The sequence below is a fragment of the Schistocerca nitens genome, chromosome 4, assembly GCF_023898315.1.
Source record: "Schistocerca nitens isolate TAMUIC-IGC-003100 chromosome 4, iqSchNite1.1, whole genome shotgun sequence".
Lineage (NCBI taxonomy): Eukaryota > Metazoa > Arthropoda > Insecta > Orthoptera > Acrididae > Schistocerca > Schistocerca nitens.
In genome coordinates this window covers 223,340,314-223,357,077 of record NC_064617.1, presented here as the reverse complement: position 1 = coordinate 223,357,077, position 16,764 = coordinate 223,340,314, and the positions used below count along the sequence as shown (strand labels likewise).

Here is a 16,764-nt window from a genome sequence, read left to right as displayed (position 1 = left end):
CGAGGGGACACTGAATAGTGCACGGTACATCCAAACCGTCATCGAACCCATCGTTCTACCATTCCTAGACCGGCAAGGGAACTTGCTGTTCCAACAGGACAATGCACGTTCGCATGTATCCCGTGCCACCCAACGTGCTCTAGAAGGTGTAAGTCAACTACCCTGGCCAGAAAGATCTCCGGATCTGTCCCCCATTGAGCATGTTTGGGACTGGATGAAGCGTCGACTCACGCAGACTGCACGTCCAGCACGAACGCTGGTCCAACTGAGGCGCCAGGTGGAAATGGCATGGCAAGCCATTCCACAGGACTACATCCAGCATCTCTACGATCGTCTCCATGGGAGAATAGCAGCCTGCATTGCTGCGAAAGGTGGATATACACTGTACTAGTGCCGACATTGTGCATGCTCTGTTGCCTGTGTCTATGTGCCTGTGGTTCTGTCAGTGTGATCATGTGATGTATCTGACCCCAGGAATGTGTCAATAAAGTTTCCCCTTCCTGGGACAATGAATTCACGGTGTTCTTATTTCAATTTCCAGGAGTGTACATCCTCTTCCATTTCCATAATATTGTCCTCAAATACATTTCCCTTGTATAGACCCTCTATATACTCCTTCCACCTTTCTGCTTTCCCTTCTTTGCTTAGAACTTGGTTTCCATCTGAGCTCTTGATATTCTTACAAGTGGTTCTCTTTTCTCAAAAGGTCTCTTTAATTTTCCTGAAGGCAGCATCTATCTTACCCCTAGTGAGATAAGCCTCTACGTCCTTACATTTGTCCTCTAGCCATCCCTGCTTAGCCATTTTCACTTCCTGTCGATCTCATTATTGAGACGTTTGTATTGCTTTTTGCCTGCTTCATTTACTGCATTTTTATATTTTCTCCTTTCATCAATTAAATTCAATATTTCTTCTGTTACCCAAGGATTTCTACTAGCCCTCGTCTTTTTACCTACTTGATCCTCTGCTGCCTTCACTACTTCATCCCTCAAAGCTACCCATTCTTCTTCTACTGTATTTCTTTCCCCCATTCCTGTCAATTGTTCCCTTATGCTCTCCCTGAAACTCTCTACAACCTCTGGTTCTTTCAGTTTATCCAGGTCCCATCTCCTTAAATTCCCACCTTTTTGCAGTTTCTTCAGTTTTAATCTACAGTTCATAACCAATATATTGTGGTCAGAGTCCACATCTGCCCCTGGAAATGTCTTACAATTTAAAACCTGGTTCCTAAATCTCTGTCTTACCATTATATAATCTATCTGATACCTTTTAGTATCTCCAGGATTCTTCCAGGTATACAACCTTCTTTTATGATTCTTGAACCAAGTGTTAGCTATGATTAAGTTATGCTCTGTGCAAAATTCTACAAGGCGGCTTCCTCTTTCATTCCTTCCCCCCAATCCATATTCACCTACTATGTTTCCTTCTCTCCCTTTTCCTACTGACAAATTCCAGTCACCCATGACTATTAAATTTTCGTCTCCCTTCACTACCTGAATAATTTCTTTTATCTCGTCATACATTTCATCAATTTCTTCATCATCTGCAGAGCTAGTTGGCATATAAACTTGTACTACTGTAGTAGGCATGGGCTTTGTGTCTATCTTGGCCACAATAATGCGTTCACTATGCTGTTTGTAGTAGCTAACCCACACTCCTATTTTTTTATTCATTATTAAACCTACTCCTGCATTACCCCTATTTGATTTTGTATTTATAACCCTGTAATCACCTGACCAAAAGTCTTGTTCCTCCTGCCACCGAACTTCACTAATTCCCACTATATCTAACTTTAACCTATCCATTTCCCCTTTTAAATTTTCTAACCTACATGCCCGACTAAGGGATCTGACATTCCACGCTCCAATCCGTAGAACACCAGTTTTCTTTCTCCTGATAACGACGTCCTCTTGAGTAGTCCCCGTCCGGAGATCCGAATGGGGGAGTATTTTACCCAAGAGGATGCCATCATCATTTAAGCATACAGTAAAGCTGCATGTCCTCGGGGAAAAATTAAGTGGATGATGCAGCTGCAAGACCTGTTACACATTCACATAAACACACACCACTTCAAATTGCCATCTTGTCATAGATATTTCTTGTCATATCAGAGGTTTGGAATCAGTCATGTCATCTACCAGCTATGCTGCACCTGCTGTGCGGAATTTGCTATAATGATTACTTAGGTTTCTCTTGTACAGTGTGCTTCAGAACCATGATTTAAAAATTTGGTAACAGATTCCTTACACTCAAAAGTAAAAAATAAAAAAATCCAGTAAACATGTGATCTAAAATGCGTACCTTGAAAGCTACTGTGAACAACAGCTCTTCTATTGCAAGTTCTTTGCTTTTCATATTGTGGGAGGACATAGTATGTACCAAAACAAGAAAAGAAAGGTCCTGTAAATGAGGCCTCTAAAGTCCATACCTTGAGAGTTATGAGCACTTTTTCATCTTCAGTGAAACACATCTCATTTATTGAACAAGTGCTCACAGTTATTAAGGTATGCATTTTAGAGCCTATGTTTATTGGACTTCCTTTTTCTTGTTTTGATGTAAGGAACCCATCCACAAATTTTTAAAATGTCATTTTGAAACACCCTATATTAATGGCCACCATCCGATAGTGCCTACCAGAAACTCGACCACATAGTTGTTGAATATGTGAATACCACACACTAAGGATTTCAACAGCTGGTTCAGCCTATTTGAATCCTCATCTCCAGCACTAGCTCTCCTCATGACTACATATGACATCTTCGTCTCGGACACTACCTTTGTTCCTGCTATCTCCATAGCAAATACCTTTACACATCTGTACTTTCACTCCCCTACTCCAACTCCCCCCCCCCCCCCCCACTATCTCTCTCTCTCTCTCTCTCTCTCTCTCTCTCTCTCTCTCTCTCTCTCTCTCTCTCTCTCTCTCTCTCTCTCTCTCTCTTTTTCTCTCCCCCCCCCCCTGTCCCTCCCCCCCGCCCCCTCTCTCTCTAACTCTATCTTGTCACTTTCCAGTTCTGCTGCATTCCTCCCTCTTTCTCACATCCTATCCCTCATTTTTTTTCTCTCGTACACTATTTGCTGAGTTTTATTACTTCTAACATACCACAGCCATCCACATACCTCTTCCTCATCATCTTGCCAATTATGTTAATTTATAGAACTAGATTTGAATATACTGTGACAACCAGTACACTAATTAGACTCTTGTTAAGCTGACAATATTGTTTCAGACTGAAACAAGTGTTCGATTTTTATATGTACTCATTACTTGATTTAATTGTTTGCGTTTGTTATTCATTTACAGGAACTGGTAAAGTTAAAAGAGTTGTTAAGCAATTTTACAGTGGAAAAACAATCTCTTTTAAATGAAATTGATAATCTGAGGAAGATGTGTGATGATTACACTAACTTAAGGAAGGAATTTGAAGCTTCAACACTGCAGTGTAAGGTGAGTAGGAAATTATATGTTTTTATGAAACAAAATAAATAATTCTCCTGCAACTGTTCTCCAAATGTGTTTTATTTGGCTATTATATATGTTACTTTATGTTATGGTTATACAGCCTTTCACTTTTCCTTCTTCAAACATTTAAAAATTATTGTGTTTTGGAAGTCTTAACTCCAACGGTGTTAATGATTGCGAGTACATTTAAATACACTCCTCGAAATGGAAAAAAGAACACATTGACACCGGTGTGTCAGACCCACCATACTTGCTCCGGACACTGCGAGAGGGCTGTACAAGCAATGATCACACGCACGGCACAGCGGACACACCAGGAACCGCGGTGTTGGCCGCCGAATGGCGCTAGCTGCGCAGCATTTGTGCACCGCCGCCGTCAGTGTCAGCCAGTTTGCTGTGGCATACGGAGCTCCATCGCAGTCTTTAACACTGGAAGCATGCCGCGACAGCGGGGACGTGAACCGTATGTGCAGTTGACGGACTTTGAGCGAGTGCGTATAGTGGGCATGCGGGAGGCCGGGTGGACGTACCGCCGAATTGCTCAACACGTGGGGCGTGAGGTCTCCACAGTACATCGATGTTGTCGCCAGTGGTCGGCGGAAGGTGCACGTGCCCGTCGACCTGGGACCGGACTGCAGCGACGCACGGATGCACGCCAAGACCGTAGGATCCTACGCAGTGCCGTAGGGGACCGCACCGCCACTTCCCAGCAAATTAGGGACACTGTTGCTCCTGGGGTATCGGCGAGGACCATTCGCAACCGTCTCCATGAAGCTGGGCTACGGTCCCGCACACCGTTAGGCCGTCTTCCGCTCACGCCCCAACATCGTGCAGCCCGCCTCCAGTGGTGTCGCGACAGGCGTGAATGGACGGACGAATGGAGACGTGTCGTCTTCAGCGATGAGAATCGCTTCTGCCTTGGTACCAATGATGGTCGTATGCGTGTTTGGCGCCGTGCAGGTGAGCGCCACAATCAGGACTGCATACGACCGAGGCACACAGGGCCAACACCCGGCATCATGGTGTGGGGAGCGATCTCCTACACTGGCCGTACACCACTGGTGATCGTGGAGGGGACACTGAATAGTGCACGGTACATCCAAACCGTCATCGAACCCATCGTTCTACCATTCCTAGACCGGCAAGGGAACTTGCTGTTCCAACAGGACAATGCACGTCCGCATGTATCCCGTGCCACCCAACGTGCTCTAGAAGGTGTAAGTCAACTACTCTTGCCAGCAAGATCTCCGGATCTGTCCCCCATTGAGCATGTTTGGGACTGGATGAAGCGTCGTCTCACGCGGTCTGCACGTCCAGCACGAACGCTGGTCCAACTGAGGCGCCAGGTGGAAATGGCATGGCAAGCCGTTCCACAGGACTACATCCAGCATCTCTACGATCGTCTCCATGGGAGAATAGCAGCCTGCATTGCTGCGAAAGGTGGATATACACTGTACTAGTGCCGACATTGTGCATGCTCTGTTGCCTGTGTCTATGTGCCTGTGGTTCTGTCAGTGTGATCATGTGATGTATCTGACCCCAGGAATGTGTCAATAAAGTTTCCTCTTCCTGGGACAATGAATTCACAGTGTTCTTATTTCAATTTCCAGGAGTGTAAACTGGTTTTTCAATTATCTTCTTTTCTTCTATGTTTTTCAAACAATTGGTTTGAACTGAACCCTTGTATTAGTTGTAACTTTCATTGGATGAAGTCAACACATACTACTTTATATTTAGCGAATGTCAAAGTTTATGGAAATACTGCAGCAGCAACACAGACTAACTGACTTGTTCAGGTAAAAGTGCTTCCCCACCGCCCGACCATTCAGCAGCAGTTGACTCTTTATATGGTGTTTGATGAATAATATTAGATACCTGTTTTGGGCACAGAAAATTTCTCTGTCTACTAATATACTGTCAGTTGTTCAGTGTCATCAGACACTGGTTCAAACTTATTGAAGCAACCACTACATTTTTGTCTCAGAATAAGTGGACCAGAAACTATCTAAAGCATCAGACAACAAACTACTGGTTTCTGTGAGTGGGCATAACTGGGGAACCATCTCATAAGTGTGACAACTAAAGAACAATAAGAAAGCTTATTGGACATGTGTACCTGAAATATTACTAGCCTTTGTAACAAATTAGGCAGTGTGTCAGAAACTACAATACTATTTTTCCTTTATTGGGTGCTACAGTACTGTTTTGTATCTCAAATATAGGCAAATAAAACCTGTAGGCGAAGAAATACTCATCAGACTACTGTCTTTGATATTTATGCTTTTAGACTTTTGTAATGTTCACCTTAGATTCTCGTGTATTGATAAATTCTGACCTATAGTAATTACAACCATATTTGTGACCGTCTATAAACAAAGGTAATATCTTGTGAAGCAAGTTAATTGTGGCTAATACTGGATTTATTCCAACAGTGACTATGTTTTGTGTAAAAAACTGAAAAACCATCAAAACTATTAAGGGGTACAAATTGATACATAATCTGTTAAAACACTGGGCTTCAAAACTTATATATTTTTAAAAAGTTCTTACCTTTTGATGCTTTATATCTCAGTGAAAATATCTGAGGACAAAGTAAACACAATGCATTTTCTATTATGTAAAAACTATTGAGCTGGGATTAATTATTAATTGCATAAATTGCATATGAAACTGAAATTCTGAAACATTTTTAATTCACACAAATACTGGTAGTATTGTCATGTTTGGATTTATGTAACACTGAAACAGTATTTTAAACTTGGAAAGTCATGTTAAAGAAAAGACAACATTAAATTGTAATTTTGTCTCTACGAGTATCTGCAACAACCACTGTGATTTAGGTCCTTGAACTGCTGAAAATAGGAATCCAAGATTGTGTTTGTACAGAATGGAACCATTATGTTAAAGTTACCAACATATTTAACCTAAATTTGAACAATTGTCAGTGACCTGCTTAAATAAGTCCATATGTAAAGGTTATGTTGACTTTGGAATGATGCATCATGTTTGCCATGGAAAAATGAAGAAAGTAGATGTTTTTCAAGTAAAGTGCCAATGCTGAAACATTAATGTGTTTGTTTCTTAAGTGGAGCAAAGAGCAACAAGTAAATAATGAAGATTACTGAAACACATGGCCTTTTTTTTAATTTGTTGCAATTAGCATCACAAAATCCATTATGCAAACTTGTGTGAAGTTGCAGCTGTGAACCAGGAGATACTAATTATGCAGTTTTGACTTTTACAAGACCATCAAGAATAAAGTTAAGTATATTGTTCACCCTCATTTTCTTGGCCACAAACAGAGTCTGTAGTGCTGACATCACATCAGGCATGATAGCACATGCGAATTCCCCAGAGAATTCGCAGGTAGGTCACACCCTGAAAAAATGTCAGAAACTGTTGGAGATGTGTATTCCAAGTTCCAGAAGTATGGCTGATGACTGCACTGTCGTAGATACCATTGGTGTTTATGCTGTTGGTGGAAAACCGTCTCTCTCCCATGCACTCCATCAAGTTTCTCTGCTGTTTCTGTAATGTTGCAAACTATCTCTGTATGTACTGCTGCTGAACTTGTCACTTCAGGTACTGCTGCTACAACAATTTGATAAACATTGTCCTCATGCTGCCCTAATAACACACTTGGATACAATGGTTATCTGCAACTTGTTAACAATTTTTTTCTTTTCTTTTATCTTTGTTGAGAAAGAATCTAGTTGTACATCAAACTACTTGATATCAAATGCTTTCATGAAGACTAACTCATTTATTCATCAATAGGTAGAAATCCTGAACAATAATCACCTAAAAAATATTTTTTTCCTCTGAGTAACGCTTATCAGAAAATTTTGATAGTTATAGTCATTGTTGCGATCTAGCATATGTGTTGGCCAGTGCACTAGAAACTCCATGGCAGGTGGACACAATGAAAATTCGTGAGACACACTGCTGCTCACTACATTGTCACTCGTTTTGAAAACTTTGCAGCACACACTAATGCACAAAAATCATTTCCAATCTTTTTTGTAATAATAAACATTTCTTTTCATTTCTTGAGGCTGACATCACTCAATTATAACGCCTTTTCTTTTTAATTAGCTAACTTGCGAGTGTTTGCCCTGTGGCAGTGCAAAAGTGTAATAAAAATACGTTTGTGCTGTTACAGAGGTTGGAGTTTTCATCACCACTTTTATGTAAACCTGATACAAATTAGGTGGATCACTACTGCAAACCATGTAGGTGTGGAAACTAGGTGGCTGTTGTATTTTCAGAGTCTTCAATAATGTACAAATTGCCAGACCATCTGTCCTGTCATATATTTATTTGCTATAGCAGACCAACTGACGTCCCTATTTGATACATTTACCCAAGTCTGTGGAGTTACAGCTCTTGGAAGGAGAAATATCTGCTAAACAAATGAAACTGCTGCCACTCTCTGAGTCTATATCCATATTTCTGGACTAGAGGGATATTACATCTTCTGTGACTAGTAGAAAATGTGCTGAGTCCTAATTACAGAACTATGAGATCTGTGTTGTTTCACATAAGTGTGTACACATGTAAGTGATTTTTCATCTTCATGACAGCATGGTATTTTATTTGTGTTCATTCACAGAGTTTATAAACTACATTTATTTCCTGTTAGCTTACAATTTCTAATTAACTCACTATTTCATGAGAGAATTTTTGTGTAACAATATCACATCCATGTTATTTATATCTTAGTCCTCTTGGTCATTAATTTTTGCTTACAGAAACTAGAAACTGATTTGTGTAACATACTGGGCCAAATACCAATAGCTGAAGCACAATATAATGAGACAAAATGTTCACTAGAAGAGGCTGTTATGAAAAGTAAGGAAGTGGTGAGTAAAGTCTCTGAAATTTCTGCAGAAGTGGAACAAGCACAATCTCAGGTTGAAGAAGAGCGCAAGACAAAAGAAAAGCTAGAAGATGATCTTGTAAAGAAAAGGAATGTATTGAACCAGAAAATGTGAGTACACTTTGCACACAAATGAATGCAAATTATAAATCAACAGAAAATTTTCTGTGGACCATGCTTACATGGTCATGTGACGTGCACATAAATTGAAACGTAATCTATTTCTGTCTCATATTTCTGTCAGAAGCGGAAAACACACTAACACTGAATGCAAATAAGAAAATGAAAATAAAAAGAGGAAGAGAAAATGTGAAAGATATTACAAACATTTTTCAAAGCCTCTGTTAAGTATTTTTGGTATGACACTCTCACATAAGCTACATTCCAAAATTTAGGCTGCTCAGGGTAGCCATGCGGTCTGAGGCACCTTGCCACAGTTCATGCAGCTCCCCCCGACATAGGTTCGAGTCCTCCCTTGGGCATGGGTGTGTGTGTTGTCCTTAGAGGAAGTTAGTTTAAGTTAGAGTAAGTAGTGTGTAAACCTAGGGACCAATGACCTTAGCAGTTTGGTCCCATAGGAACTTACCTCAAATTCACCAACATTTAGTGCTGCCATCCTGAGCAACGTAGTGTTGTGGTTAAGAATTGGATTTGCATTCAGGAGGAGAGCGATTCAATCTCCAGTCAACCATCCAGATTCATATTTATTGTGGTTCCCCTAAATCACTTCCAAATATTTGGATGGTTCATTCAATTTGGCCATGATGGATTTTCTGTCAAATACCTGTCAAAGTCCAATTGAAACTTGTCCTGTATATCAAATGGCTTCCTTGTCATAGGAACATTACACCCAAATCTTTCTTCCTTTTTTGTTTATAACTTGTGATAAATTTATTACTGTTACAAACAAAATTGTATGATTTTGATTCTAATTCTGCAAGAATGTGGAATTTACACTCATAGTTAGTGGAAATGTATGTTATAAATAAACAAAACCTGTATTTCAGTCTTACAGTTTGAAACATACACAAGGTTTTAAAGTAGTTCTGGGAATGGTAGTTTTTTCAAAGTGGAAGACAGCGTTGAATCTGTGCAAAGTTTTTTGCAAGAAGGAGAGGATATCACATTTAACATACCTTATTGCATTTTTTTTCCCTCTAGTCTTTATTCTCCCATACATTTGATTGACCTAATATGATAACAAACAGAAGCATTTTGATAAATAGAAATTCCTACTTCATCTTGTTTGACATCAAGAACTGTGAAACATGGTACTTCATTAATGTATTATACTCTGATCAGAGGTGTGGGAGAAGAGCCTCATTCAGACAGACATACCCCAGAGCAACTTGTTTGACTGAGTCAACTGTAAAGCACCAGAATATTAGAGGACTGAAAAGAAAGTTTTTGAACTTCTAGTCAACTTGCATGAACTGGGAAACCAAAAGTATTTTGATGCAATGTGTCTGTCTGAGCAACAAATAAATACCATATGATAAACACAGATGCCTATAAATCAGTACCATATTTGGGTAGGACAAATATGGAGAAGTGTGTAGTTCTCACGTAGGTTAAAAATAACATCAAGTTCAAAAATATTGAAGCCAGTAGCTTCTTCTCAGATGAACAACTGGAAGCATGTGCTTGTGGATTGCTGCTGTTGGAAAACTCATTTATAATTATTGCAGTATATACACCGAAGCACCAAAGAAACTGGTATAGACATGTGTATTCAAATACAGAGATATGTGAACTGGCAGAATACGATGTTGTGGCCAGCAATGCCTATATAAGCCAACAAGTGTCTGGCACAGTTGTTGGATGGGTTACTGCTGCTACAATGGCAGGTTACCAAGATTCAAGTAAGTTTGAACATGGTGTTAAAGTCGGCTCTCGGGTGATTGGAAATAGCATCTCCGAGGTAGCAATGAAGTGGGGATTTTCCTGTACAACCATTTCATGACTGTACTGTGAATATTAGGAATCCAGTAAAATATAAAATCCCCAACATCGCTGCAGCCAGAAAAAGATCCTGAAGAGAATCGTTCAATGTGACAGAAGTGCAGCCCTTCCACAAATTGCTGCACACTTCAATGCTGGGCCATCAAGTGTCAATGTGCAAACCACTCAACGAAACATCATCAATATGGGCTTTTGGAGCCAAAGGCCCACTCATGTACCCCTGAAGACTGCACGACACAAAGCTTTACGCCTCGCCTTGGTCTGTCAACACCGACATTGGTCTGTTGATGACTGGAAACATATTGACTGGTCGAATGAGTAGATGGATGTGTATGAGTATGAAGACAACCTCATGAATCCATGGACCCTGCATGTCAGCAGAACACTGTTCAAGCTGGTGGAGGCTCTGTAGTGGTGTGCCGTGTGTGCAGTTGGAGTGATATAGGAGTATGTAAGCATCATGTCTGATCACCTGCGTGCATTCATGTCCATTGTGCATTCTGATGGATTTGGGCGATTCCAGCAGGACAGTGCAACATTCCACACGTCCAGAATTGCTGCAGAGTAGCTCCAGGAACACTCTTCTGAGTTTATATACTGGCCACCAAACTCCACAGACATGAACATTATTGAGCATATCTGGCATGCCTTGCAAAGTGCTATTCAGAAGAGATCTCCACCCCCTCGTACTCTAATGGATTTATGGACAGCCCTGCAGAATTCATGCACTACTTCAGACACAAGTCAAGTCCATTGCATGTCATGTTGTGGCACTTCTCGTGGGGGCACTACACAATATTAGGCAGGTGGACCAGCTTCTTTGGCTCTTCAGTGTAGATCCTCACTGGGAAATTTTCAAATATTTCTAGAAAAAAATGAGTTATTGTGTTACCTAGAGGCCAAAGAATTGAGATTTACAGTTGGATGTTGTATGATTTAATGCAATTTCTTCATCACCTTTTTATGTTTTGCGACCGTGACCTCTTGAATATCTGCACCAGACTTCATCTCCAACTTCAGAGTTAATGCCTTCAGGAAATTCATAACCACAATTCTAGTTCCTTTTAAAGAACATCAGATGTTTATTCATATTAATAAACTGTGTATTGCCAATACACATGTACATCATTGAATGAATTACTGGAATAACTTCTGTCAGTTGCACTGTCCTGACATTGAATGTCGGCATAGAAAGAATGTATGAATAATTCTGTAAGATTTCAATTGTTATTTTATAACATCAGTTTCATTATTAAAAGTATTTATTAGTTTATTAGAGTTAAGACACCTCTTAAGAATGGGTTGTCAAATGGTTCAAATGGCTCTGAGCACTATGGGACTTAACATCTGAGGTCATCAGTCCCCTAGAACTTAGAACTACTTAAACCTAACTAACCTAAGGACATCACACACATCCATGCCCGAGGCAGGATTTGAACCTGCGACCATAAATGTCACGCGGTTCCAGACTGAAGCACCTAGAACCACTCGGCTACACCGGCTGGCCAGGTTGTCAGTCCTTAGAACTTACATTTTCGCACCCAACTAGGTACATCCTCCCATGAAGTTGCTGTGATGCTGTCCTATCTTCATGGCACACACCATCCTTTGATATGGCACACCACATGCACATAAATTAACAGTCCCAAGCAATATCTAACTTTTACCTACAATACAATATAGTGCAGTTTTCAGTTGCGAGTACCATTCATCGGTAAGAAAACACCACTCTTGTTGAGTGACGTTTATCACTACAGAAATCAACTGATAATCTGTGGAGATTTTCATATTTATTTTCTGAAATGTTAATATAACTTGGAAATTTTACTTACTATAACCTGAGTTCTGATGTCGATATATCTGTCCAGACTTGCAGAAGTCAATAGAACAGAAATAGATACACTACTGGCCATTAAAATTGCTACACCAAGAAGAAATGCAGATGATAAACGGGTATTCATTGGACAAATATATTATACTAGAACTGACATGTGATTACATTTTCACGCAATTTGGGTGCATAGATCCTGAGAAATCAGTATCCATAACAACCACCTCTGGCCATAATAACGGCCTTGATATGCCTGGGCATTGAGTCAAACAGAGCTTGGATGGCGTGTACAGGTACAGCTGCCCATGCAGCTTCAACATGATACCACAGTTCATCAAGAGTAGTGACTGGCGTATTGTGACGAGCCAGTTGCTCGGCCACCAGTGACCAGACGTTTCCAATTGGTGAGAGATCTGGAGAATGTGCTGGCCAGGGCGGCAGTCGAACATTTTCTGTATCCAGAAAGGTCTGTACAGGACCTGCAACATGCGGTTGTGCATTATCCTGCTGAAATATAGTGTTTTGCAGGGATCGAATGAAGGGTAGAGCCACAGGTCGTAACACATCTGAAATGTAACGTCCACTGTTCAAAGTTCCGTTAGTGCGAACAAGAGGTGACCGAGACATGTAACCAGTGGCACACCATACCATCACGCTGGGTGATACGCCAGTATGGCAATGACGAATACACACTTCCAATGTGCGTTCACCGCGATGTCGCCACACACAGATGCGACCATCAAGATGCTGTAAACAGAACCTGGATTCATCTGAAAAAATGACGTTTTGCCATTTGTGCACCCAGGTTCGTCATTGAGTACACCATCACAGGCACTCCTGTCTGTGATGCAGCATCAAGGGTAACCACAGCCATGGTCTCTGAGCTGTTAGTCCATGCTGCTGCAAACATCGTCGAACTGTTTGTGCAGATGGGTGTTGCCTTGCAAACATCCCCATCTGTTGACTCAGCGATTGAGATGTGGCTGCACGATCTGTCACAGCCATGTGGATAATATGCCTGTCATCTCGACTGATAGTGATACAAGGCCATTGGGATCCAGCACGGCGTTTTGTATGACTCTCCTGAACCCACCGATTCCATATTCTGCTAACAATCATTGGATCTCGACCAACGTGAGCAGCAATGTCATGATATGATAAACCGCAATCGTGATAGGCTACAATCTGACCTTTATCAAAGTCGGAAACATGAGGGTACGCATTTCTCCTCCTTACACGAGGCATCTCACCATCGTTTCACCAGGCAATGCCGGTCAACTGCTGTTTGTGTATGAGAAATCGGTAGGAAACGTTCATCATGTCAGCACGTTGTAGGTGTCGCCACTGGCGCCAGTCTTGTGTGAGTGCTCTAAAAAGCTAATCATTTGCATATCACAGCATCTTCTTCCTGTCAGTTAAATTTTGCATCTGTAGCACATTATCTTCGTTGTGTAGCTATTTTAATGTCCAGTAGTGTAATATGTTCATGGGTAACCACTTACTCAGTTATATAAATGACAATCCAGTCAGATAATGAAGCACAACTAGCTATACTTAATAACTTGCCTGAACACAATTAAGTAGTATCCTAGAAAATTTATTAGAGTGATTACAGACAGTTTCGCTGCAGGCTAATGGAAAACTGCCTGGAGTGCAATGTATAATTCCACATTCTAAATTTAAATCATTCTGTAACAGCTGGCAAGACACTAATAGTAAATTACAAAAGATGATTCCTTTGAAAACTTAATGGTTAATATCCTAGCCCATCCTTTTGAAATCTGAACTTCTGTTCCTTGTGTAATGATCACATCATCCATGTGATGTACCGCAATCCTTTAAAAGAGAAATATTAAGACATGTTATTATTTACCAGCTTGTCTCATTTCTCATCTCCTTCTCATAGATAGTGTAAAAGATTATGTACAGAAAACAGTTAACACACCTTTCCAGAAATAAGGTACTAGCCAGTCTCAGTTTGAATTTTGAAAGGGTTTCTCCACAGAACAGCCCTTTTTCCAAATGAGAAATCAGATTATATAAAATTTGAACAAAACATGATGAGTGGTCTCCTGTAATCCTAATGAGTTAACTTTATTGCTTGAAAATGAAAACACAGTTTTCTTGCAAAATATTAATTGGTTCTTTGCAATTGGACTGTCACTGAACTTAAATAAAACACGATATAAGTACATATACTGGAAAAGGTCTGACCATACCACTAGAAGTAATGCATGAGGGAATGCCAGTAAATAGCACAGAGTATTCTACATTACGTGTTTGTATTGACAATAAACCTGAACAGGAATTTGCATATGAAAGATCTTTTGAAAGGTCTAAGCTCTGCAACTTTTTCACTTCAAGTATGTTCAGTGTTTAGGAGATGAAAGTGTCAAAAAGGTGGTTTATTTTCTTTTAATTTTCATACACTAATGTCTTATAGCATCATTTTCTGGGGAAACTCTTCTCTGAGGACATAAGTGTTCATAGCGTAGAAGCATCTAATGGGGTAATATGTTGTGTCCAGTGTCAAATCTCTTGTAGATATCTTTTTTAGGAGTTGGGTATGCTGATAATAGCTTTACAGTGCATATATATTCCTATGAAATTTATTGTCAACAATCAATGCTAGTTAACAAATACTAGTGAAATTTGGAAATGTGATACTAGATAGAGAAATAGCTAACATTTACCATCACTCGGACTTAAAATGCACACTCATCTCTGTTCTATTGATACCCTGATGTCAGCTCAGTGTATACTTTCTGCTTATCAACTGATGTACTTGGTTTTACTGACATTTTATTTCCAGTATTGCCTACACATTCATTGTGAGAGAAATAGCAACCATTTTGATATTTAAAATTTATTGTTTAATTTTCGTCTCAGTTTCACATTTATTTAACAGTAGGACTTTTCTATTAAAGCTGATGTTATTCTGATCTACATAGTTGCATAAGTAACCCATAGTGCCCATGTGAGGCTAACATGGGAATGTTAGTCATACCACAAAAATAAATTTGCAACTGAAATGGAACGATAAACAATAAATGTTAAAGATATTATATATATGTAAAATAAAGGAAGGGCAACTACTCACCCATAACCGATGATGTGTGGTGCATAAACACATACAACAGAAAACCATTTATACTAGCTCTTGCTCTTTCTTTAGTTGAAACACACACACACACACACACACACACACACACACACACACACACACACACACACACACACACACACACACACACACACATATGTGCCCACAGGCTTGCCATAGCCATGGTAGTGGAAGGCATCGATAGGCATGAAAACTAAAATGCTGAAGGATGTGAGGATGAAGGGGAAAGTGGGATCAATAATAATAAATAAATTTGGGGCATCGGATGCTGCATCAACAATCTGCTCAGTCCTGAAGCTGTGTGTTGTGTTCGGACCTACTCTCCTATTCCAAATACCTACAGTGGAAACACTTCTTTGCCACCAATCTCTCCAACCAAAACCAACCTAATCCCAACATGGAACACTGTCTCTCTCAGGTCATACCATCATCCATCTGTGATCCTGCCCCCCCTCCCAGCTGTCCACCTGCTGGTCACCTTCTGGAAATTTTTTACCACCAACTTTGCCTCATCATCCTCCACAAGGTCTTTCCCTCAGAACACCAACATTTCAGCAGAAGACAGGACAGCCGTACACAATCTCAAAACAAGTCATGGCCTTACTATCCTACCTGCACACAAAGCTTCCACCACTGTTATTATGAATCACAGTGACTTCCTGGTGGAAGACATCCGCCAATTATCTGACTCCTCCACCTACAAGATCTGACAGAGTGATCCCATCTCAGAAGTTGAATGTAACCTCCAATCCCTGCTTAAAGCCTTAGGCCCTCTCCAGAACCTCTCCCCTGAATCCATATCTCTCCTCATCCCCGTGACACCTCTCTCTCACACACACACACACACACACACACACACACACACACACACACACACACACACACACACCTTCTACTTGCTCCCCAAAATCCACAGACCCAATAATCCTGGATACCCTATTGTGGCTGGTTATTGTGCCCCCACAGAAAGAATTTTGGCCATCGTTGATCAAAAACTCCAATCAATTGCTCGTAGTATAGCTTCCTGCGTCAAAGAGACCAACCAGTTCTTTCACCGACTCTGCACCATCCCCACCCCTTTACCTTCTGAATGCCTACTCATCACCATTGATGCCACCTCCATGTATATCAACATCCATCATGCCCATGGTCTTACTGCTGTTGAACACCAACTTTTGGAATGTCCTTCAGACTCCATATACACTACCTCATTCCTCATACAATCTACTGATGCTATCATAACTCACAGCTACTTCTCCTTTGAAGGGAAGCTATACAAACAAATCTGTGACACAGCCATGGTCACCCACATGACAAACATGTGTATGGGCCATCTAGAGGGGGAGACCTTCCTAGCCTCCCAAAATGCCAAAACCCTAGTCTGGTTCGGTTCATTTATAATATTTTCGTGCTCTGGACTCAGGGCCAAGACACCCTATCTTCATGCTGTCACAATCTCAACACCTTTTCTCTCATTCCACTTTCCTGGACATTGACCTCCTCCT

The 16,764-nt window shown here is 40.6% G+C and overlaps 1 protein-coding gene across 1 annotated transcript in view; it reads left to right on the top strand.

Moving 5' to 3' along the window:
• LOC126253195 (myosin-11-like) overlaps positions 1-16,764 on the top strand; it is a 194,733-nt gene that overhangs the window by 45,933 nt on the left and 132,036 nt on the right. Inside the window, exons 4-5 of the mRNA XM_049954361.1 lie at positions 3,305-3,448; positions 8,215-8,453. Coding sequence (XP_049810318.1) covers positions 3,305-3,448; positions 8,215-8,453 — 383 coding nt within the window. The remainder of the gene's footprint in view (positions 1-3,304; positions 3,449-8,214; positions 8,454-16,764) is intronic.